This window comes from Pipistrellus hanaki, assembly GCF_964339955.1.
Source record: "Pipistrellus hanaki genome assembly, chromosome: 10".
NCBI lineage: Eukaryota > Metazoa > Chordata > Mammalia > Chiroptera > Vespertilionidae > Pipistrellus > Pipistrellus hanaki.
The window spans coordinates 25,153,130-25,178,850 of NC_140512.1; the positions used below are offsets into that span (position 1 = coordinate 25,153,130).

At 42.3% G+C, this 25,721-nt stretch overlaps 2 protein-coding genes and 1 long non-coding RNA gene across 4 annotated transcripts in view; 1 reads left to right on the forward strand and 2 right to left on the reverse strand.

Moving 5' to 3' along the window:
* ABCB4 (ATP binding cassette subfamily B member 4) overlaps positions 1-380 on the reverse strand; it is a 60,530-nt gene extending 60,150 nt beyond the window's left edge. The window contains exon 1 of the mRNA XM_084897349.1: positions 285-380. Coding sequence (XP_084753475.1) covers positions 285-299 — 15 coding nt within the window. The 5' untranslated portion in view covers positions 300-380. The remainder of the gene's footprint in view (positions 1-284) is intronic.
* On the forward strand, positions 348-12,971 carry LOC311629418. Its single transcript, XR_014796191.1, has 3 exons — positions 348-473; positions 10,013-10,188; positions 11,105-12,971. It is a non-coding gene; the product is annotated as an uncharacterized lncRNA (long non-coding RNA).
* A 1,053-nt stretch (positions 12,972-14,024) lies between these two features.
* Positions 14,025-25,721, reverse strand: part of ABCB1 (ATP binding cassette subfamily B member 1) — a 71,891-nt gene continuing 60,194 nt past the window's right edge. For both annotated transcript variants that reach the window (XM_084897353.1, XM_084897354.1), the window contains 4 exons: positions 24,883-25,080; positions 18,186-18,392; positions 15,411-15,557; positions 14,025-14,631 (listed from right to left, as the gene is read on the reverse strand). In XM_084897353.1, the coding sequence (XP_084753479.1) occupies positions 14,425-14,631; positions 15,411-15,557; positions 18,186-18,392; positions 24,883-25,080 (759 nt within the window). In that variant the 3' untranslated portion in view covers positions 14,025-14,424. The remainder of the gene's footprint in view (positions 14,632-15,410; positions 15,558-18,185; positions 18,393-24,882; positions 25,081-25,721) is intronic.

Below are 25,721 nucleotides of genomic sequence, written 5' to 3' on the forward strand. Positions count from 1 at the left end.
GGGAGAGGGCCCCGCGCGCCGCCCTCGTCGCCCGGGGCGCCCGCCGCGGCCGCCGCCCACCGGGCCCGCCGCCAGCCCGCCCTCCGGGGCGATAAGCCCGCTCCGCCGGGGGCCCCCGGAGAGCCCAGGGCACACTCTGCGGGCGCTCACTGGTCTCGTCAAACCCCGGCGGGGACAAGTCCAAGGAGGCTCAGCAATCCTGGGGGGCAGGGGGTGGCGGTGGTGGTGGTGTGTGTGGGGGATCTCGGGGGGAGAACGGGGACCGAGAGAGAGCACAGACTCGCCTCCCATTCCTGCATCCCTAGGGCTGGTCCTGCTGGCACCCGACCACCACCTCCGAAGCACCACGCTTTGCGCCCTGGAGGAGAGGCAGTCGTCGGTGCCCTCTTGCTACTGGGAGACAGAACTTTGGGGTGGGAAGGACTTCACAGATCACCTGATTCAAAAAGAAGAAACCGATGCCCAGAGAGGAGGTTAGTCCTGCCCCAGGCTGCACCAGCGGGACCAGGGTCGCGTCCCAGTGCCGCCCCTGGCTCCCCGCTCTCTGACCTTGGACTTCCTATACTGAATTGTCTTACACCTAGCATCCGCTTGAGTCCCCTGTATGGTTTTCTTATTCCTCCTGATTAGTTTCTCTGTACTCATCCAAAAAGGAAAGGTCTAAAACATGAAGCAGTAAGTGATGGAGGCTCTGAAGCCAATGGGATTCAAACTCAGACCTTCACATTTTTTAAAATACGTTTTTATTGATTTCAGAGAGGAAGGAAGAGGGAGAGAGAGAGAGATGGAAACATCAGTGATGAGAGAGAATCATTGATTGGCTGCCTCCTGCAAGCCTCTCACTGGGGATCCAGATCACAGCCCCAGGATATACCCTGGACTGGAATTGAACCTGGGACCCTTCAGTCCTCGGGCCCCTCGCTCTATCTACTGAACCAATCTGGCTAGGGCAGACTTTCACATCTTATTAGCTATGTGACTTTGGACACTTAGCTGACCTCTGAAGGCCTCAGTTTCCTCATAGGTAAGCAGAGGATAGAAACATCTCCCGCCGGGACCGGTTTGGCTCAGTGAATAGAGCGTCGGCCTGCGGACTGCAAGGTCCCGGGTTCGATTCCGGGCAAGGGCATGTACCTTGGTTGCGGGCACATCCCCAGTGCGGGGTGTGCAAGAGGCAGCTGATCAATGATTCTTTCTCATCGATGTTTCTAACTTTCTATCCCTCTCCCTCTCTGTGAAAAATCAATAAAAAATATTTTTTTTTAAAAAAAGAAAAGAAACATCTCCCTTATTAGGTTACTGTGAGGAATAAGTGAATTAAGAAGGTAAAGGGACCTAGTATCATGCCTAAAACGTAGTAGGTGCTCAATAAATATGGCTTTTCTTCCTAACCAGCTGGTCCTTGCTCCTGCTGTGTCTTCCTAACAGAAACATCATCCCAGGGTTTTCTTGGGTTTCCAGAGAACCTTAGGCGGAGCATGGTACAAGAGCAGGTGTTGTTGGGCAGACCCAGGTATGACTCTCATCTCTGCCATTTTGGGCAGTTTATTTAATTCTTGGCGGAGCCTTCGGAAAACGGGGATATTATTAAGATTAGATATAAAGTGTGTAAAGTGCTTGGCATAGGAGGCGCCTCATAAATGGTACCTAGAATTATAGTTAAAAGATTATAGTGAGCCCTAACCGGTTTGGCTCAGTGGATAGAGCGTCAGCCTGCAGACTCAAGGGTCCTGGGTTTGATTCTCATCAAGGGTATGTATGTACCTTGGTTGTGGGCACATCCCCAGTAAGGGATGTGCAAGAGGCAGCTCATTGATATTTCCCTTTCCTCAATGTTTCCAACTATCTATCCCTCTCCCTTCCTTTCTGTAGAAAAAATCAATAAAAAATATATTTTAAAAAGATTACAGTTAGAAGAGGCTGAAGATGAAAGACTGGAATAGGAGCCAGCAGCTCTGCCACCCTCTCTTAAATGTGCCACTTACGCCCATCTGCTTTGTCCCTTACCTTGAGCTAGAACTTGACTTGAAGACTATGCTGGGAGTTGATTGAGATTATAGTGCGATCTGGAATTACGTGATAGAAATACATTTACTTAAGTATCTTTTTTCAAAATGTTTTTCTTCTCATCCTGTCTACCATCACCACGAAGATTCTCCCCTTTGATCAACCAGAATTCCTTCTCTTCATGAGTCTTAACAGGTGGTCAGGGCACGAGGGACTAAAGATACTCTGGGACTAAAGCAATTGAAATTGGTTTGTTTGAAAGAAGACGTGGTGGTGATTGGGGGACATTAGCCTATAAGGAAATGATAGACTCTATAGTTTCTATCAAAGAATACTTAGGGAGTAAAAAAAATAAAATAAAAAAAAATAGACAGATAGTTGAGAAAGTAGCAAGTTCTAAACTAAAAAAAAGTGAACAAAAAGTATCCTAGAAATAGAACACGTTTACCTATCTGTCTGTCCAAGTCAATTCGCAGAGATGTCCCTCTAGCACAGGGGTCTTCAAACTTTTTAAAGTGGGGGCCAGATCACGGTCCCTCAGAGAGCTGGAGGGCCGGACTATATGAACTACTAATTCCTACTGTAACACCTTGGCTGCGCTCACTGCCCAAAAAACCTGGCGGGCAGGATCAGACTCCCCTGGGGGCTGCATGTGGCCCGCGGGCCGTGGTTTGAAGACGCCCGAGAGAGTCTAGCAAATGCTCGCGTTTTCTTCGTCTGGGAGCAGAAGTCAGATTGTGGGACAAGCAGGTCTGTGTGGAGAGCGAGGAGCCCCTATGCGACTGTATGCCTCCCCACACGGCAGACAAATCATAGGGACCTTTTATATCTGTTTGACAACAATGGAACAACCCTCCATGATGCATCTGACCGGTTATTTTTTCATTCATAAATTACATTTAAGCCACACAGGATTTCTTGATGACATTCAGGCTGTAAGAAATCTTAGCTTTTTCTTTGTGTCGGGATACTGAGATACTTCTTTATCCTCACTGACATAGAGTTAATGCCCTTCCACCATTGTGTTATCTCAATTTTTCCATCTCTTCTATCTTTCCATTTTGCATTTTTTGGCTCAATTGAATATTTTTAATATTTAGGTTTCTTTCTCTTAACTTACTAAGTATACATTCTTTTACTACTTATTTAATAATTAACTCTTTCCCAGAGATTATGACATGTATCTTTGACTAAGCACTGGTAATTTATCCTCTTCCATGACAATGCAAAGATTTTAGAACTCGCAAACCTCATTAATCCACCTGGCTTATATACTATTGTTGTCATGCACAGTGCTTTAATTTTTTCTATTTATGACCCTTATGATATTATGATAATATTTTTACTTTATAAAGTTGATGTTTGTTTAGATTTATCTCTTTCTTGTTCTCCTACACATCAAGAGCCACCGACTCAGATCATTTTTCTTGTACAGCAGGACCACTCTTTCCTGTTTCCTTTAGTTGGTGATGAGTCATCTCACCTTTTCCCCCTGAACATTTATTTCATCCTAATTTTGAAAAAAATGACTTGGGGATTTGCCTTATTGAATATCGAGAATTTTATTCTGAAATTATAGTAATTAAGAGAATGTGTTTTGGACAGGGATAATTTAAAACAAAATTAAAGTGGAACGGAATAGAGATCTTGGAATGGACACAGCTGGAATTTTGATGCAAGCAGTGTTCTTTGCACACAACCTTAAATAGGGTAGGAAGTAGGGATGGGAAAGAAGGATCAAATGTATCATCAGATGGTTAAATACATTCATTCCCTGTCGATGGATCTTACCACCTTTTAACTGTTCTTGGTGTGCTCTCTTCCTTCATAACCCATCTTGCAAGCATCTGCAGCCCCCTTCCCCTCTCTCTTTATCAGGCACTCTTGGTAAAACCACAACCCTGGCTAATCTAAATTACCCAACTACTGCAAGCTTCCACGTTGTTACAGAACATGGCTAAAGAAAAACACGAAACCATCTGACTGGTCTCATCATGAAATTAATGGCCCTTGACATATATACTTAATGTGATAAGGATGCTTGTTATTTATTGTCTACTCTGTGGGATACAAGACTTATAAGGCATACTTAAGGCAAACAGGCAAGGAGCTGTTCTCAGCTGAAAGGTGTGGAAACTGGGATTCCTGAAGAGTCAGTGAATTTCCACAAACCTGAGACATGGTGGAGTCAGGGCTCTCACCCTGGCTGTGTGACTCCCAGCTGCTCCTTCAGGATCCCTGGGGAAGACTACAGCCAGACAGAGGCCGTGCCTGCCTATATTTCTAGTCCCCACAGCACTAGAAGGCTCATTAAATGTATATTGAATAGATCAATATTTGTAATCTATAGTATAAAAAATTTATATTGTAAAAAGTTTCCTATAAGGAAGGGCCAAAAGGGAGGGCCAAAAGGAAGAACAAATACCAGCTACCAACGTATTTAAAAATATAGTATACTAATATATCTATAATAATAAAAGCAAAATATGCTAATTAGACTGGACAGCTGAATGACCTTCCAGTGAAGCCAGGGCTGTGAGTGCCAAGCTCCTTGCATGAATTTTGTGCATTGGACCTCTAGTTTAAATATTATATAATACTGCATTTAATATATTATATTTTATTTATATTGTAGTATGTATGTTAATATGACATTTAATAGATATAATTATCTTTCAATATAAATTAATTTGCAGCAGTTTTCTCTGAAGAGAGTTTAATGGACTCAGCTCTCCCTCCAGCTGACCTTTAGCTTGATGATAATATGCTCTGTGGTCCTTATATTGTATTTGTGGCTGTCTAACAATTCTTCAACTTTTTATCTCTGAGGATCGGCGGTTAGAAGCTATCTTCCACAGTTATATTTGTGCATGGCCATACCCATATTCTGTTTCCAAATTTTCTGCTACCAATACTTTTCAACCTCTGCCTCTTCTCATGGGATAAATCTTGATTTCTCCTGACTTTATTTCCTTCAAGTCATGTTATCTCTTAAACTTTTCTCACAAATTAAAAAAGAAAATGCTTCTCACTGCTTGAAAAAGAAAACAGAAATCCCTCTCCACCTTGGACCTCTCTCCTCCTAAAAATCATTTCCTTGTAGTTTCCCTCCTCTTTTGCTCATGATAAAAATTCATGTAACTGATTTAGCCCAGGCGTTTAGAAGGCATTCATAAAACATTGAAAATGAGAGAGGTGCTAATTCAGCACTCTTTCCCAATGATCTCATTCTTACATCCTCTTAAACCAGGGTGGACTGGCAAAGGTGCCATGGCCGAAATTAAAGAACCAGTTGGGAAGAGTTTGCAGTCAATCACAGTGTCATTTCATTTCCACCAGCATAGAGTAATGACACACTGGGAGTTCAAAGGTCACATTGCCTAATGGGATTTTTGTGTTCTGTGAGGGCTAAGGGAACTGTTGGGTGGACAGGGAGGGCTGCAGGGTGCCAAGGTCAGAGACTAAATGAATAAGTATGAGCTGGGGTCACTGTGCTTTAGGTCATTTATGTTGACTTACTCTTAAGGTTATTCTAGTGTTTTTTTGTTTTGTTTTTTTTCAAATTAGAATGTTAGTTTTATTCAATTTTTAACTTTGATTAACTGTAGAAACCACTCTTTTCCCCCCATTTTATTTTGTGTTGGTTTCAGGTGTACAGCTTAGGGGTTAGATAATCATACACCTTACATAGCATTCTCTTGATGTATCCAGTACCCTACTTGGCACCATACAAAGTTATTACAATATTACTGACTATATTCCCTATGCTTTACTTATGTCCCTGTGACTATTTTGTACCTACCAATCCTTGCTTCTTAGTCCCTTTACCTTAAGGCTATTCTAAAATTATAACTTTTCAAAATATTGTACTTTACTTTGCTAGAAATTTAAATATTTGCTAACACCATATCAAATATCTATAAACCACTCTAGCTGGTTTGGCTCAGTGGATAGAGCATTGGCCTTCGGACTGAAGGGTCTTAGGTTCGATTCCAGGCAAGGGCATATGTCTGGGTTATGGGCTCAATCCCCAGTGGGGGACATGCAGGAGGCAGCCAGTCAATGGTTCTCTCATCATTGATGTTTCTGTCTCTCTCCCTCTCCTTTGCTCCCTGGAATCAAGAAAAAAATATTTTTAAAATATCTATAAATAACATAACAAAAAAACCCAGTAACTTCAGATTTGCATTTGATGTTAGTTCTCAATTACGGCACATTTTCTTAGCCCTAAAATTGTGGCATCCTAAGCATTCTTCAACCACTTTAAAGGGTATTGTGAAATGTTCAGGAATCTACTGAAGCAAAATTAACCTGGGTTTGTAGTCATCTGTTTGGGAACCCTCTTAATATAAGTAACCTGGGTTGGTAAGCATCAGTTTGGGAACCTTCTTAATACAAGTAAAATCTAATCTCCAGTCCCCCCCTACCCCCCCACCCCTGCCCTCCTCTTTGTTATCTTAAATTTTTTATTTTTTTATTTTGAGACACATAATTTACATAACAGTTGCAAGAGTAATACAGAGAGAGTGCCTGTATCCTTTATTTAGTTTCCCCAATGATAATGCATTGTGTTTGTGTCTAATTCTGGTTATTTTGGCTTTTCACATAAACTTCAGAATCAGTTATCAAAACTACGGAATAGCTTGTTCACTGCCTGTTACTGCCATGTAGTTACTTCCAGGATTTGAATTGTCATCGCGTTGAATCTATTGACCAATCTGGGAAAAGCTGACATCTTGACAATATTGAATCTTCCTATCTGAACATGGACTCTCTCTCCATCTATTTAGTTATTTGATTCATTCACCAAAATGTTATCATTTTCCTTATATAGATGTTGTGTATATCTTATTGGATTTATATATAAATATTTCATTTTGTGGGGTGCTAATGTATATGTTACTATTTTTCATTTCCGTTTTAATTTGTTCATTTTGCTATATCAACCTCGTGTCCCTCCAATCTTGTTAAAATCGCTTATTTGCTCTAGGAGTTTGGAGTGTGTGTGTGTGTGTGTGTGTGTGTGTGTGTGTGGTCTCTTTAGGATTTTCTACATAGACCATCTAACATCTCTGAACAAAAGCAGTGTATTTCTTCTTTCCAAAGTTGTCTTCCTTTTAAAATCTTATTTAATTAGCTAGGACTTCTAGCACAATGTTAAAAAGGAGTGGTGAGAGGGGACATTTTTGCCTTGTTCCTGAAACTTAAAAGCTTCGAGCTTCTCACCATTAAGTATGATGTTAGCTGTAGGGTTTCTTTCTTTCTTTCTTTTTTTTTTTTTTTACAGATATTCTTTACCAAATTGAGGGTATTCTCTTCTGTTCCCAGATTATTGAGAGTTTTTATCATGAATGGGTATTGGATTTTGTCAAATGCTTTTTCTGCATTCATTGATCTGATCATATATGACTTTTTGTTTTTATCATATGTAATGGATCACATTAATTGATTTTTTAATGTGGAAATAGCCTTACACACTTGGGAAAATTTCCACTTGGTCACATTGTTGGATTTGATTTGCTAATATTTTGCTGAGGACTTTTGCATTGATTTCATGAGAGATATTGACCTGTAGTTTTCTTTTCTGGTAATGTTTCCATCCAGTTTTGGTATTAGAGTAATACTACCCTCATAGAATGAGTTAGGAAGAATTCCTTCTGCTTCTATTCTCTGAAAGAGATTATAGAGTATTGATATAATTTTTTCTTAAATGTTTGGTAGAATTCACCAGTGAACCCAACTGGGCCTGGTGCTGTTTTAGGTTACTACTTATTGATCCAATGATTTGTATTTAGTTTTCAGAAGTCTGGTTATAATGTGTTTCGGCATGGATTTCTTTAGGTTGATTCTAGGGTTTGCTTATCTTGAATGCATGACTTTGTGGGTTTTGCCAAACTTAGGACATTTTCAGCCACTATTTCTTCAAACACTTTTTCAGATCTACTCTCTTTCTCCTCTCGTTATAGGACTCTGGTGACACTAGTGTTAAATCTTTGTCATAGTTCCACAGATCCCTGAGGTGCTGTGATTTTCTTCCAGTCTGTTATCCTCACTGTTGCACAGATTGGGCATTTTCAATTGCTCTATCTCCCATTCTGCTGGTGAGCCCATTCATTGAGTTAATTTCATTAATTGTATTTTTTAGTTCAAAAATTTGCATTTGATCCATCTTTATAAATTCTATTTATTTGCTAAGATTTTCTGTTTTTCAATTGTTTCAAGCATGTTTGTAATTGCTCTTTGAAGCATTTTACGATGGTAGTGTTTAATTTTTTTGTCAGATAATTCTAACATCTCTATCATCTTGGTGCTGGCGTCCGTTAATTGCCCCCTTTCCGATTCAATTTGATATCTTCCCAGTTCTTGGTGTATTGAGTGATATTTGGCTGAAAATTGGACATTTGAGGTATTATATTATGAGATTCTGGATCTTAATTTAAACTTTGGTTTTCTTGATTTTTGGACATTGCTTTAGCAGGGACATGGGGTGTTATTATTGACTCATTACTGAGAGTGGGGATAGAAGTTCAGGTTACCCACTTGGTCTCTACTGACTCCTGAGGTAGGAGGGGTCCTTCTTTCTGCTCTCCACTGAGCTTCCACTGACACCCTCCTGGCTGGGAGGAGAAGGAGTGTATTCTTCCAGCTCTCCACATGGTTTCCATGGACACCACAGGGTGGGGAGGTGGCCCTGTTACAGCTGTGCAGTGGTGGAAGTCCTGATTCTTCATAAGCCCCCTAGAGGGGAGGGAGAGAGCTGCTCATTCCTAACCAGGGGGCGGAGGGTGGGAAGGTCGGGGGGGGGGGGGGGGGGGGGGGGGGGGGGGGGAAGAGGAGGAGGTGGGGGATGGAAAGACAGTCTCTCCTTAGCCTCCTCTGACGCCAGAGGGGTAAGAGGCAGGCAGAGAGGTTGGGGTGCCTTGTTACAGTCTCGCAAAGGTTTAAGTTGAGGCTTGCCAAGCAGCCTTTTGTGCACGGGCATGGGTGGTGCCACTGTTTTTTTTTTTTTTCTACGAAGTTTGGCTAGGGTAGAGCAGCTATTTTCTAAACATATTCTATCTTGCGAGGTGGACCCTTCCTGTTTTGTTTTGGTTTTGGCCAGAGAGAGCAGGCTTGTTTTGTTTGTTTATTGAGGTTCCTTTTTGTCTGTTGCATTGACATTTCTGGGTTCTTGCCTTCTACAACTCCCAGTCTGAGATGCATGAGGCAAGAATAAAGCAAAACCAAACAAAACCCAAAAGGGGAGAACTCACCACCAAGACCTTCTCTGGATTCCAAGGTCCTTCGCTGGTTTGTCTTTCTCCACTTTTCAGGCTTAACGTTTGTTTTATATACAGAATTGGGCAAAAGTAGGTTTACAGTTGTGAGTACATGAAACACAAACTTTATTCTTGTATTCTTATTTATTAATTATTGTATTATTTTTCCATATGAATAACTGTTAACCTACTTTTGCCCACTCCTGTATAATGTTCAGTGTCTCTAGTTGTGCTTAGCAGGAGGAATAGGAGCAAATGTATCCCACCACTCTCACTATTTCAAATAAACCACTGCAAGAAGAAAAACAGATCTATTCTGGTCCACCAGGTCTTTCAGGCTCAGGTCCTACTTCACTTCCCAGACTCCTTCCTGGGTGGCCACTCCCAGCACCTGAAACTCTGACCACCCTGAGTGACTTTCTTCTGGATTCCCCAAGAAGTCTCTCATCATGGCACCAATACATGTTACTAAGCATATTTCCTGTCTCCTAAATGGTGAGCTTCTTGTCATAGCATCATGCTCCCACTATCTAGTCCAGTAGTCACTTCAGAGTGACTTTTGTATTTATTTAAGTGAATAAATACAAAATAAAACTTAATGTTTATGCAAAAGAATTGCTAGCCTAGAAGAGCAAGAAAAATATGAAGGGAAGGCAATCAACATTTTTTTTTTGCTTATATTCTGTATATTGAGGAGCATCTTAAAAACTTTATTATAATATTTAGTACTCAAGTCATCCAAATAGGTAGACGTTGAAATCCCTGAACTGCCAATGAGGAAATAAAGACTAAAAGAAAAGAAGTAACCTGCCCACAGAGTCATACATGTTAACAAACCCGAAGCCAAAAGAGGAACCCAGGCTTTCATGACTGGAGAACCCAGGTGCTTTCCACACCTCGAAGGATGACCGCTGGGTTACATGTAAGTGTGCCTGCCCAGTGGAGAAAGTGAAAACGTGTACTTTACAGCTCAAAGGTCACTTTTCCTGTGACCCAAACAGACTCTTTTGAAAAAATCCAGGTGAAAATATTTCATCATATATCTTTGCCTCTGTAAGCATTCCTGCTTTTCTATTTGATATTCTGATTGTTCCAGAATCCAAGGGCAGAGGCCTTTCACCTTGGAGTTAGAAGTTCCAAGAAAAACAAAGACAGTTGCAGAAGGTGTTCCCTGAAATCATTTTTTTTTTAAAAGAGCAACAAATCTCTACTTTTTTTTCATTTAACCAATATTTTTATTGAGGATTTTCAATGAGCCCCAGAATTGATAGAGGTTCACGATGGTGAACCAAGGGCCCAATTCCAGGGCAATTCCCTCTCATTTGTCAGATTTCAGCCCAAATTATCATTTCAAGAGAAGCAAATATTTCAGTAAAGTTGAACCATCTGATTCTCCTCTTTCTTTCTTTTTAAAAAAAATATATTTTATTGATTTTTTATAGAGAGGAAGAGAGAGAGAGTTAGAAACATTGATGAGAGAGAAACATCAACCAGCTGCCTCTTGCACACCCCCTACGTGGGCTGTGCCTTCAACCAAGGTACATGCCCTTGACTGGAATTGAACCTGGGACCTTTCAGTCCTCAGGCTGACGCTCTATAGACTGAGCCAAACTGGTTTCGGCTCTCCTATTTCTTTTTTTCTTAACTTTTTGTTATGAGATAATATACACTTGTGGGAAGTTGCAAAAATTGTAGTCCTATGTGCCCTTCATCCAGCTTTCCCAAATGATGTCACATGGTAACTGCAGTACAAAATCAAACCTAGGACACCGGCATTGGTATGATACTCTTAGCAGACGACTCCAATTTCATAAAAACATTTTTTTTTCTTTTACAAGGTTATAGATGCAATTCCCATAAGGCTGTCCCTTTTATTCTGTCGAATAGAGAAGGCCGGGTCACAAGTCTTATGGCAACGATGGGTATATAAAGTCATATGGCTTCACATAAGAATCATTTTAACATATCATATCAACAAAGGCCCTTTCAGATGTTAATTTGTGATCAAACAAAACTGACCCAGAGGAAGACACGTACTAGATCAAACACTTGGCAAAAGAGTGAACACTTATGGAACCTTTGCTATATGTTCCGGACTTTGCCAAACACAAGAACAAAGTGATGCAAAAAGACACGGTCCTTTCCTCAAATGGTTCACAGATGGGAGCTGCATTTGAAACAGAGATGTGAGCAAGAAAAATGAATAAAAAAGACATTATTGAAACCTGGGAACAAATGGTTGCTTTGTGTATCAAGAAACAGATGAAACACATTTTGGCCTAAATTCAGATGTTGATTCTGGTGAACCAAAGAAAAGGGCCATCACTGTTTAGAATTGGATCTAGCTGGACAATCCTAAAATGCCACTGGGGAAATAAGGGTTGAACTCAAGCAAACAGCACACACTGGGACCCATCCTTGTTTAGTTAGTACCTGAGGCCACACATTCAAATGCCTTCTACCATAATGTCCCCTTCAAGCCATATGAACAAATCATCTTCCTCCTAAAACAGTTGATCTCCATCAATGTCACAGCATTTTGCTTTTATCATCCCTCCACCTTTCACGTCTAACCTCTGATGTTTCCCAGAGCCACTTGTTCTTCTCTGTTCTAACCAGCCCAACTCAGAGCCTCATTACCCTCACACTTAACAAAAAGGAAAAGCATCTTGCTTAACTTCTCTGATTTGAGGCTTGTGTCAGTCTCCCAAGGCTATTGTAAGAAATAACCATACATTTATTTGATGGCTTAACATTATGGAAAACAGAATAGAGGCTACTAAAAAAATTAAAAAGAGAAATACCATATCATACAGCATTCCCACTTCTGGGTATATATCCAAAAACTAAATTAGCAACACCATGTTCCCTGCAGCATTACACATGATAAGCAAGATATGTAAACAACCTGTTTCCATTGACGTATGAAGGCATAAAGAAAATGTCACACATACACACAACACACGCAAAAAATATTCAGTCATAAAAAGGAAATCCTTCCATTTGTGAAAACAGATGAACTTGGAGGACATTGAACAAGTGAAATAAGTCAGATAAACACACACACACACACACACACACACACACACACACACAGATCATAGCATCTGCAAAGACAATTTTATTTCTTCCTTTCTGGTTGCAATGCCTTTTCTTTGTCTTGCTTGATTGCTCTGCCTAGGATTTCCAGCACTAGGTTGACTAGGACTGTTGAGAGCAGGAACCCAAGTCTTGTTCCCGATCTTACAGGGAAACCTTCCACCCTTTCACCATTGAGTATGATGTTAGCTGTAGGCTTGTCTTTATAGCTTTTATTGTGTGGAAGTACGTTTCCTCTATACCCGATTTGCTGAGAATTTTTATCATGAAAGGATGTTGTATTTTATCAACTGCACTTTTTTTTTTGTATCTATTAATTATGTGATTTCTATCTTTCAATCTGTTAATATGGTGTATTACATTTGTTGATTTGCATATATTAAATTGCCCTTACATCCTAGAGATAAATCCTTCTTGAATGTATGATACTAACCATGTGCTATTAAATTCAGCTTGCTGAATTTTTAAAGCATTTTGTTGCAATTTTTATACTAATCAGAAATATTGATCTATAGTTTTCTTGGAGTGTCCTTATTTGGCTTGGGTATCAGGACATGCTGGCCTCTTAAGATGTGTTTGGAAGTATTCTCTTCACTTTTTGGAAGTGAGAAGAATTGCTGTTAATTCTTCTTTGAATGTTTGGTAGAATTCACCAGTGAGACAATCTGTTCCTGGACTTTTCTTTGTTAGGAAGTTTTTGAATACTGACTCAATCTCCTTACTCATTGGTCTATTCAGATTTTATATTTCTTCAAGATTAAGTCTTTGTAGGGTGTATGTATTATCTATAATAACAAAAGCATAATGTGCTAAGTGGACCAGATGTCCTTCTGGACAACCTTCCAGACAATGTCGGGGCTGTGAGGGCCGCCGCAGCAGTGAGGGCCATGCCCCTTGCATCAATTTCGTGCACCGGGCCACTAGTAATTATATAAGGTCCTTTTTTTTGTCTCCTTAACAATTTTTTTTATCTTCACCTGAGGATATGTTTCTATTGATTTTAGATAGAAACATTAATCAGTTGTCTCCTGTATACACTCCCCAAAGGGGATCAAACCCACAACCTAAGTATGTGCTCTGACTGGGAATTGACTGGCAACCTTTTTGTGCATGGAATGTCGCTCCAACTAACTGAGCCACACTGGCTAGGGCTTATGTGACATTGTAAACATCTGCCACCAGAAAGATCAACTTTAGAGAGATCAGTAACTGGGAAAGTGATTCATTATTGAAACAGAAAAAGAGTAATTGTATAATTTTAAAGTACAAAAATATTGAAATCCTGTAAAAGTCCTCTGTAAGAGCAATACAAAATATGTAATGTACATCAGAGGATACGTTTGACGTTGTGCATCCTCTGTCCCACCCAAGCCCACGAATCCTGTATTGATCTGTGGGGTCGGTGTGAGAACCATCATTATGTGCAAATGCAAGAATCATCAGGGTCAGTTCCAAGAATGAAGGTAGATGGTTCTTTAGGACCCAGTGTGAAAATACATGTAGACCAGGGACAATGTACACCATTTAAGCATTCTTACAAAAATAAAAGAAATTAATAGGAGTTTTTAAAGGAGTCCTTTTAAAAATTACAGATAGGATTTCCAATCTTCCAATTAGGAGGTGATATATTTCCAGGTGTTGTAGACAAAATGACTCCAGTCGTATAAAAGTTTAGTTTTATTATAGGCGCTTTATGCAAACATCCAGTACTTTTTGCTTCTTCTACAGTACTTTTTAGCAAGGCAGTAAGCTGCAGTCCAAATAAGAAAATATACACAAAAGTTACACATTTTATTAACAAAAATCTACTTTGAATTATTATATAAACTCCTAATGCAATTGAAAACATCACTTTGATCCCAACTGGTGATGTTTCTTCCGGTTCCTTTCAACCATAAAGTCTTTCCAGACTGAGCCTGGTGGATGATCTCATGTCAGGAAACACCACACAGGTCACTCTCCATAGCGTTTCCAGTAAGGGCTCCCTTTTTACCTTTGACTGCATGCCATACTTTAACACAAACATTAGAAAATATTTAACGGCGTATCTGGTCACAGTTCAGGAGCGCTTGGCCCCGGCCTGGACGCTGACCATGGAGAAGTAGAGGCCCTTCTGCGCCAGCAGCTGCTGGTGGGTGCCGTGCTCCCTGATCTTGCCGTTCTGGAACACCACGATCAGGTCCGCGTTCTGGATGGTGGACAGGCGGTGCGCGATCACAATGCAGGTGCGGCCTTCTCTGGCCTTGTCCAGGGCTTCTTGGACAACCTATGTGATATTCGTGTAAATGAATTCTGCTACAAACAGCCCTCTCCCTTTACTTCCTCTCCCACAATCACCCTCAGAATGAATGTATCCAACAATAGGTTCTTCTTTAACAATGGCACCAGTGAAATGGAACAGGTTTTTCAAAGCAAGGGATTTGGCGTGTCAGAAGATAATCGAATTCTAGTTGGGATTAGTTCTGAGGCATGAGTTATCTATTCTCAAGGCATGACATTTATAAATACAGCCCATCCAATCGTTTGAGAACATGTGCCGGTGTGCCTCGCCATACAACATCCTTTAAGCAGACTTCTGGTCCCGCTTTTCTGCAAATTCAGGAAGACTGAGCACGAAGACAGCCTCCTTGCATTTTGGTCTTTTTTAAGATAGGCTACCTCTCAGAATTAGTGTGCTTCCAGGTGGCTGAATACTCAACTTTTTCTCAAACTGAAAACGATTACTAGCGTTTACCTTAAGGCACAGTCAGCTTTTAACATCGTAGTGCCCTCCCCATTGTTTCTACAGTTGCTGGGGAAATGGAAACACATCGTCTCCTGAATGCAGCTTCTTAGGTCAATACAGAGTGACCCAGGGCTGTTTTGCCTGGTTTGAGTTCAGTTCCCTTTACCAGTAATAACAGCTACAGGAAGCGTTAGAATTCCACTGAAAGGCAACGTAAGTCGTAATCAAAACATGTAGCTGAATTCTGTCCTCTGCCGTGGGAGTTAGCAGCACACATTATATCTTAGGCCCGTGTGAGTGAGTCCGATTTCCATTCTTACCTTTTCACTCTCTGTGTCCAGAGCCGACGTGGCTTCGTCCAGAAGCAGAATGCGTGGCTGTCTCACCAGGGCACGCGCGATGGCAATGCGCTGCTTCTGGCCGCCCGAGAGCTGAGTCCCTTTGTCGCCGACTCTGGTGTTATATTTCTGTAAATAAGACGGAGCTGTTATGGAAAGTAGAACTAAGGTTCTACAACAGGGTTTGCTTACAGAAAAGAGGATAGCCACTTCCCTACGTACAAAAAAAAGTTTAGGTTCAGAACAGGAATGGTTCATAGAGAAAGAAACACAGACATGGCTCCCGATGGCAGGTTTGATCTCTCTTCTTGAAACCAAAACACTTATGTCTTCAAAGTTATGCCTTAGTATAAACAAGTCAGCATGGCTAGGAGGAAGAACATTGTCTCAATCTTAGTCTCTTCCAGTCTTCTTGTTTCCTTATATTTGGGACCAAGATTGGTAGAAGGGAGGGAATTTGATTTCAATGGACTATGCAGACAAAAATAAATACACACGAATTTGATGCTCTTTGTATTTATAACCAGTAGGTGACGCTCTCTGCATTATTTTAAAGTGAGGAAGGGAAGCATTCTTAGGATGCTCATCTTTTGGTGTCTGTTTTAATAAAATTATCTTCCATGTTTCAACAATTTTAATGGATGCTAAGCATTAAATCTGGCTCTCTCCAATTTTTTTTTTTCCATACACGTGTTGCCCACATTAGGTAACTGTCAACACTCAATATGATGATAGGAACAGATGTTAGGAGGGTACATAGGGGACAGCCAAAACAGGATATGAAAGCACATGTCACCCTAGAAAACAATGCTATCTTATTTACAGGCTCTTCCCAGCTAAAATTTTAGCCAGAATGTAGGCTCTGATTCCGACACTCAGAGTTCGTAAAGTTTATTCTGTATAGTGTTGCCTATTTTTAGTTGCTATACCTGCAGCCCTAGTTCTGTGGCACTCAGACCGAGGACTCCACCTGCAGGCGGAATAAGAAGACTCCAGGTGAGGTTCCAGCCGATGCTTGGGGCTGGCCCTACCTCTGTCAGGGAGGCAGGAGCACTGTGTCCCATGTGAGTGGAGGGGTGAGCAGGCTGCACTGATAAAGTATTGAGCCTGTGGAGGCAGGTAAAGGCAGGGCTGTAACCCTGCAGGGCGAGGTAAATCCTAGTACAAATCACTCAAGAGAAGAAGTGGCTCTTTAGACAGAAAACAGGACTCAAGGGATTTGCCTTCTCTTTCCCTGTCTGAGAAAAAGACTCACAAGTTCTACTTGTGCTCTGGGTGACAGATGGAGCCCAGGAGCCCAGAATGGTGGGGTTCCAGGGGAAGACCAATGCCACAGGGCAGGCATATTAATAAGCTAGGTAATAGCTACTCTCTGTGTTTGTCTTTGTCAATCCCTAGCCCAGTGGTTCCCAAACTTTAGCAGGCGTCAGTATCACCGAGGCTACTAAAACATCAATGGCTGGACTCCACCTCCAGAGTTTCTGATTCAGCAGGTCTGCGGTGGGGTCTGAAAATCCAAATTTCTTACAGGTTCCCAGGAGATACTGATGGTCCATGCCCAAACGTTGAGAACACTGACCTTGTCATTAGTAAAGGGGACTGAAACTATATTTTATCAGGTGCTAGCTGAGGAATGGGCCAGTTATTCACAGGTGGGCTAGAAGATGAAAGGCTGGGAGGGGGACAATGCCCTCTCTTAGGGACCATGATGTGGTGGCAGCAGTTATCCAAAGAAGAGCCTCAGGAAAAGAAAATAGTGAGAAGGAGGGCCACCTGGTGTCGCTATCCTTCCCCACGAGCAGATTGCCTTCCCTGCTGGTGTGATGCTTCTGAGCTTTATTTCTTAGGGAACGCTTCCTGACAACGAAGAGGAAAGAGGGGTAGATGAGTCACGTCAAGATTCACTTTAAAATATAGGACTGAAGCCCCGACTGGTTTGGCTCAGTGGATAGAACGCCTATCAGACTGAAGGGTCCCAGGTTCAATTCTGGCCCAGGGCATGGACTTCCGTCACAGGCTCAGTCCCTGGCCCTGAAGGGAGCATGTGCGGGAGGCAACCAACCCATGTGTCTCTCTTACATCGATGTTTTTCTCTCTGTGTCTCCCTTCTCCCCCTCCCACTCTCTCCAATGGAACAATATTCTCAGGTGAGGATTAACGAAAAATAAAAATAAAAGGAGATATAGGACTTAAGGGGCTTAAGAAGGTGAGAAGTTCTGTTTAATCTAGCTTCCTGGGAGGAATTCAGAGGACAGACATAGGACAACAGCCCAGGGAAGGTTTCAATAATCACCCCTGGAAGCAAAGCTTGGGGCCCATGAAACGGGCAATTACACCACATCACTGCCACCTCGGCGGGCCAGCCCTAGTCCCAGAGAGCCTTCTTTCTGGGGTGGGTCCTGTCCCCTGGCCTGACTCCACAGGGAGGCTTGAAGCTTGGGGAAGAGCCGCAGGAGGAAGGTTGGGAGATACTTGGGGAGGGAGGGCCCTGCACTCCGACTTAAAGGGAAAGGCCTCCCGGACACGTGCACTGTCAGGCTTGTATCACAGGGATGGTCTGCTGGTGGAATAGAAAATATGTCCAGACTCCTGTACTCTGGGGTGGGTGTGTGTTGGGGGGCGGGGTGGGGGGGGGAGTGTATATGTTATAGTTGCTCATTTCCCTTCACCTTTGGGAAATCAGGCCTTTCGAAATCAAACTGTGGGTCAGGGGGTCTGCCACGGGCTCCTGGACTCCCACGTGGGAGGGACACTTACGTCAGGCAACGTCTCAATGAAGTGGTGGATGTTGGCCTCCTTGGCAGCCCGCACAATCTCCTCCTGGGACACCACCCGGCTGTTGTCTCCGTAGGCAATGTTCTCTCTGATGCTGCAGTCAAACAGGATGGGCTCCTGGGACACGATGCCCAGCTGTGCGCGCAGCCACTGGACGTTCAGCTGCTTTATTTCCTTGCTGTCAATGTGCTGAAAGCAGGAGTTTACAGATCAACCTCATGACCAGCACACAGTGCGTTTAGCAATATTAATATATTCATCCACATGCCCAAACTGCCAGAGGACAGTGAGACTACCTTTTTATGGTTGCTGGTTGTTTTTCTTTATCATCAATTATTTTCAATATTATCAATTATTAATTAAATAAGGTCATAAGGCCGAGACCGGTTTGGCTCAATGGATAGAGTGTCGGCCTGTAGACTGAAAGGTCCTGGGTTCGATTCCGGTCAAGGGCATGTACCTTGGTTGCGGGCACATACCCGGTGGGGAGTGTGCAAGAGGCAGCTGAACGACGATTCTCTCTCATCGATGTTTCTAACTCTCTGTCCCTCTCTCTCTTCCTCTCTGTGAAAAATCAATAAAATATATTTTTTAAATAAGGTCATAAGTGTATGCTTTGAGGAGCTGTCATGCTTCTTCTGCTTTAAACCATAGTATCTGACATATGCAGGTGGTAGGTACAATAATGCCACACACCCAAGCCCAAGATACTGATGCTCTAGAAGCCTTAAACCCCGTGAATGTTATGTCACAGGGCAAAGGGGAATTGTATCCATTTGCTCATCAGCTGATCTCAAAAGGAAGAGATTATCTTGGGTTATCCAGGTGGGCCCGATGTGACCTTAGGGTCCCAAACTATGGAAGAGGTGGCAGGAGAGTGTGTAGCAGAGTTTGCAATGGGAGACAGGCTCCATCGGTCATTGCTGGCTTTGACGATGGGGAAGGGGCCAGGAGCCAGAAAAAGATTCTCCATTAGAGCCTCCAAAAGGAACCCAGCCCTGCTGACCCCATGATGTTAGCCCAGTGAGAGCCATTCTGGGCACCTGCCTTCCAGAATCGGTAACATCATATATTTTGTTGTTGTTTTTTTACACCACTAGATTTGATGAAGCTTGCTATGGCAGCCACAGGAAACTAATACAATGCATTGTGTTTCTGGAATATTTCCTGGCATCCTTCTTCTAATGTATTAATTTTTCATAGAAAAAGTAGCTGAGATTAGATGGGGAATAAATAACTACTCTGACCACATAATAGGCTTGCAGGTCAGCGTTCTGATCTGCCCCGAGTTGGTGAGGATCAGGTTTTCGAGGAATGGGTTGCAGCCGTTAAATGGAACAAAAGGTGGCTGCTGTGCGCAGTAGTTGTTGATGCTGGAAAAGTGATTTGATTTTCTCGAGAGTTTCCTTATGGGTAAAATGAGAATTGTCATCATTCCTAAACTCTTGGAATTAAGGATTAGACAAGATCACATACGGACCCCCACTAACACAGTTGCTGGGCACCAAGAATGCATGCAAGGACTACCAGCAATATGTATCTCTCTGCATGTGCTGCAGTTGGAACTACAGAGGATGGGTAGGTGGTTGATGGATGAAAGGATGGATGGACATCTCTAATGATTTTCCCCTGGTCATTGGCTCCCTGGATTCTGCTGTAGGTGCCCAGGTGGTGCCCCTCACAGCCTTGCTGATAAAAATCCTCTCTCTCTGATGTGCATAGGTCTGCCACAAAGATCTACTTTGCAAGAGAATTCTGGCATTTGAGTGTGAAAGCTGTTCATCCCCTCTGATAAAGACATGAGAGACTCAGCTTCAAGCTTTTCTAATAGTGGTGACGAGTATATACCGAGGGCCATAAATGCTCTCTGTATCCTGTGTGCCTAGCTGGGCACCTCTGGGAGACAGTTGACCAGGGGTAGTGTACTATCTCTGCTGCAGGAAGGCAGCTTCTGCTTGTGGAGCTCGCAGATGCAGAATGGAATACAGCCGTGACCTTATTGGTACCAAGCCCAGTTGTCATGGAGACTGTTCCAAGCATCTATGCCCCAGGCTTCCTTACAGTGTGCAGTGAAGGCGGAGAGAGGCAGGAAAAACCATACAAACGTGTGGCAAAACAGCAGACCTTGTTAAATGGAACATGGTACTTGAGAAATGGAAATCTAGGAAAGAAAGAGTAGTTGTGTATTTAAAAAAATTTTTTTTTTCTCCAGGTGCATGCCCCTGGAAGGAAAATATATACTGCCCAATATAATCAGACAAATTTGAATGATTCCAGCAAGTTTCAATGAGTTTCTCCATCACACTGAATACAATAACAATCTTGGGCCTCCTCCTTCCCACACAATACACCAGATTTGCAAACTATTTAAAATCTGTGTTAGCTGAAGAATTCTTTTCTGGGGGGAACAAGTGTAGAAGCCAAAATGTAAAACAGATGAAGGCAGAGCTTCTTTGTCTGAGGTCTAAGGGAGAAGAGGGGGTTTAAGGGAAGACCAAGGAACACTTGGAAATCAGTGAGAACTGCTCATAGAAATAAACAATTAAGAAATCAAGTTTTTGGGTTTTGGGAACAGTGTCACATAATTGAAAGATATTTTCTGTCCTGCCTCAAAAGAGGGATGCCCCCATCTTAGCCCAGGCACCCACTGGGCAATACCAGCTTCTAACTGTATCCTAAGGACAGAGGACTCTGAGGGTGGTGTGTGTGGTGGACCAGGAGAGGGGAGAGAGGATAGGTGAGGGGAAGACTCAAATCAGAGGCAGTTTAGCAGTGAAGCTAAGGAAGGCCTCCACTGCAGGAAATGCGGGGGTCTTGGACAGTGTTCTGCGTGGGAGGAAGGCCAGGCTGTGGGCAGGAAGCACTTCCAGGTAAGTACCGTATCAATGACAATTTGCCTAAAGAAGGAACCAGAATCTTTTAAGTTTCCCAAATTTTGTTGTGATTTTTTTCTCCCTCCAAGCAAATATTCACTTCTGTACCTAATTTTGTATTCATAACTTTGTATTCTTTTAAGTAGAGTCCATACAATCGAATAACCTCCAGGATCCACACAACTTGGGACCTCCCTCTATACACACAATTCTGTGGCCTCGTTGTTCAACACTCCCCACAATTTAACCAAAACCACTCAAATAGATCAGTCCAGAGGTTCTCCAACTGTAACTGGCATTGGAATCACCTGGGAAAATGTGAAAACGAAAAGGCCAGGTCCTGACCTACTTGAATAAACCAGGTGGCTGTGTTCGTTACTAGCTCTCTAGGCCAGTGGTCGGCAAACTCATTAGTCAACAGGGCCAAATATCAACAGTACAACGATTGAAATTTCTTTTGAGAGACAAATTTTTTACACTTAAACTTCTTCTAATGCCACTTCTTCAAAATAGGCTCACCCAGGCCATGGTATTTTGTGGAAGAGCCACACTCAAGGGGCCAAAGAACCGCATGTGGCTTGCGAGCTGCAGTTTGCCGATCACAGCTCTAGGCCATTCTGATATACACCATTTTGAGAACCACCATACGGGTCATGTTCATGAGATTTCCTGAGCTTAGGATCAAGTCCTTTTTTTAGTTCTTACGATCAAAACTCAAATAATGCTCAAATCCTACATCCCCATTTTTACAAGCTAATGAGGACTAATTACTAGTAACCATTCAGTGAAGGGTTACTAATTGGTATTCATAAGCAAAACTTGGCACACGCCCTAGTGTTTATTGGTAACACTTCCACTGAGTCTGGCTGCTATGAGCCACTTGGCAGTATTTTAAAGTTCTAGTGCAGCCAAAACCGGTTTGGCTCAGTGGATAGAGCGTTGGCCTGTGGACTGAAAGGTCCCGGGTTCGGTTCTGGTCAAGGGCATGTACCTTGGTTGCGGGCACATCCCAGTGGGGGCTGTGCAAGAGGCAGCTGATTGATGATTCTCTCTCATCAATGTTTCTAACTCTCTATCCCTCTCTCTTCCTCTCTGTGAAAAATCAATAAAATATATTAAAAAAAAATAAAGTTCTAGTGCAAATAAAGCATTCCTACAATAGGCGAGGACACTGCTTTTGGTGCATTATCAGTGTCATCTTGAGATGGTTATTGTTCAATGCACTCAGCATTCATCGCCATTTTATTCTGCGTCTGCCCTTCCATCAATCAAGGGGCTGGAAGGCTAAAACGTATTTCCCAGACTCCCTTCTGGTTCTGGAAGTAACTGAGGTTCTACCACTGACGAACCCTTTGCAAAATCTGAAAGGCAGAGGCCAATTCTCTTCAGTAGCAGTGGTAAGCTTACACACATGTTCCAGCAGGCGGGGAGTTTTTGCAAAAGGCACACTCTGATCTTATGGCTTCAGGTTTGGAGAAGCTCTGACAGTGGCATAATTTGCGCAACTTCCTGGCCACAGGATCCCAGCCTGCAGTGCTGTGATCTGGCTGTCTTAGAGCACTTACTTGCTTCCACTTTCCCTTCTACTCTTCCAGCTCTCTCAATGATTTTGTAAGCAGCTAGTTGCTTTTATTAAATGCGTACCTACTTGAATAACCTTGGAAATACTATAGCAGTTTCTGTTTCATGTGCTGAATCATCACTGATATGATCCATGGTTTAATTATGCTTCCCTTTCATTTCTGTATGTGTAGAAAAATTAATTTCTTTACTTTCTTCTTGTTTAATTATTGTACTATTTATCATTACTGTTGTTTTCAACTCAACTCTGTCATCGAGCGCTATTTCCATTAAAGTGACTAAGAGTATAATAGTGAGGCCATGAGAATTTTTTTGTCCTTCCTAAATGGGCTATAATAAAAAAAAACAAGCATGAGGGGTGTGTGGCCAGGCAGAGGTCAATAGGGGGTAAGAGGAGATATATGTAATATTATATGTAATAGTTGCAACAATAAAGATTAAAAAAAAAAAAAGCACGAGCACACAACTCGGGTTAAACCCACTATTTCAGCCCAACTGGCCTATATGGACATCGGAAACAAATCACTTATCAACCACAGTTCACATGATCTCATACCTCAAATGGCATCTGATTCACTGCTTACCCTCATACGCTTATGCAACCAGCTCTACTTATATCTTAAGAACTGGTTCAAACTTATCTCCTTCTTTATTCTACCTCATGGAAGTATGTGCTCCATCTCTTCAGCTGAGGACAGACACCAAGACCCTATAACTCAATAGAGCTCAACATTTAACACACTGCTTAATACATGTCCATTAAGGGCCATCATCAGTGTCTGAGAGCTAGCATTTCCTCCTCTGATTGCCTCATTTGTCAGCGAGGTCTTCATTTAGAGTCCTTTGTTCAAACGTTAGCCACAGACTTGAAGCATGAAATCAGAATTCACACACACACACACACACACACACACACACACACACAATATATATATATATATATATATATATATATATATATATATATATATATATATATATATATATATATAAAATAAAAAATAAGAAACAAAGCTTATGTAGCTGTGAACGAATAGGTTGCATAAAGGCATAACTGTCTTTGAATACAATAAAACATACAACTGAGTAGCCATGAATGCTATGGGGAAGGAAAAATGCCTTGTTTACAGCCTAAAATTTCTATTTTCATGTCAGTCACTAATGCAAGGAGGGCCCACATGGAGCTGATGGGCATCAATCTGACTATCTGGAACAGGTGTCTATTCTGGTTGGTCAGTGCCCTTACCATTCCAGTTGCTAAATATTTTTAATATCATCTGAGTGCAACCAATAGTCAAATAACATCTTGATAATGAAATTTTCTTGCTGTAAATTCTGTTCTTTTCTAATCTGATTTCCCCCCTATTCTCCATTACAATTATTTAAAATTTTACTACTACCCTCATGACTCCTATCTCATCCCCGGTACCTAAGATAGTCCCTGACAAGTACTCAGCAAGGTTTGTTGAAAAAATAAATATAACCATTCACTCATTCTATTAGTTCAAGAAACAAAAGGGAATCCCTCTACATTCTCTACCCGCACCTAAAATTGGTTGATCTTACCTTTTCCCCCTCAGAAAATGCTTCAGTGCCCTTTCTCCATCAACAGCTCTCTCCCTCAGCCATAAAAATGCTCAAGATCTCGCCCCCTCACCATGTCCCCTGGACTCCACCTCCCCACTCAAGCTGCTGTTCCTATTTGCCCTTCCTTCATCACTGACCTTGGTAGTCTATACCTTGTCTCTGTTTCCCCTCCTAACCACAACTCAGCAATGCTCACCTGCTTCCAAGCACCACATCTTCACCGAGAATACCGCAGACTGTAAGAAGCAGCCCATTCATTGCCAAGTCCTATCATGCTTTCACACTCTTCATCTTTCCCTGGCTCTCCACAGCCTTTGTCATTGCGGACTACCTTCCCCTTCTTGAAACACTCCCTATCCTTGGCTCTCACCCTGTCTCTCCTACCACCCTTCCTCTATCTTTATGGCTCCTTAAGTGTTTGCTGGAACTTGTCCTGTAAGCTGAAACCTCACTGAGAGAAGGGTGGGGGCAGTGTTGAGAGAGAAAGAGGCTGGGGATGTTGGCTGGGATTGAGGATGAGCTTGGAGGCCGTATCTAGGATGTCAGAAACTAGGTGGGACTGCCATGGCTTACGGTGAAAAATTAAATGCATCCAGGTTTTTAGACGACGAAACACTTCAAGTGAGTTGAGTACGTACCACGGTGCCGGCCAAGGGGTCGTAGAAGCGCTCCAGCAGCTGGACCACCGTGCTCTTCCCGCAGCCACTGCTGCCCACCAGGGCCAGCGTCTGGCCCTTCTTCACCTCCAGGCTCAGCCCCTGCAGCACGGGCACGTCGGGCCGGGTCGGGTAGTTGAACACGACTTCGTTAAATGTTACATTTCCTTCCAATGCATTCTAAAATCAGAACAATACCGTTAAGTTTCTTTGCTATAACCCTGGAAACACTCTGCATGGCCAACCCCCTTGAGCTTCAGGTGTCAAAGGTAGTGAACGTGTATTAGAATTGGGTTTCCTTTGTAACTGCTAGAATTTAACAAATACCATCTCAAAGAGTCAGTGTTTTTACAGCCTGTATTTTTAGTACAAAACAATGTGATAACTCCATCTGTTGCCCAGGAATAATCCACATGTAATAAAACTTGGTTAACAAGATTTGCTTATCAAGTGGGCAGTATTCCTATCTCCCAGTAACTTTGTCATACAAAAAGTATTGGGCTGAAACCGGTTTGGCTCAGTGGATAGAGCGTTGTTCTGTGGACTGGAGGGTTCCGGGTTCGATTCCGGTCAAGGGCATATGTCTTGGTTGCGGGCACATCCCAAGTAAGAGGTGTGCAAGAGGCAACTGGTCGATGTTTCTCTCTCATCGACGTTTCTAGCTCTCTATCCCTCTCCCTTCCTCTCTGTAAAAAAAAAAAATCAATAAAATATAAAAAAAAAGTATTGGATGTAAATATATATTATTAACATTTTTTAAAAAATGAACCCATGATCTAGAAGATTTCATTTTATCATCAGCAAATGTTTAAGAGCACAGG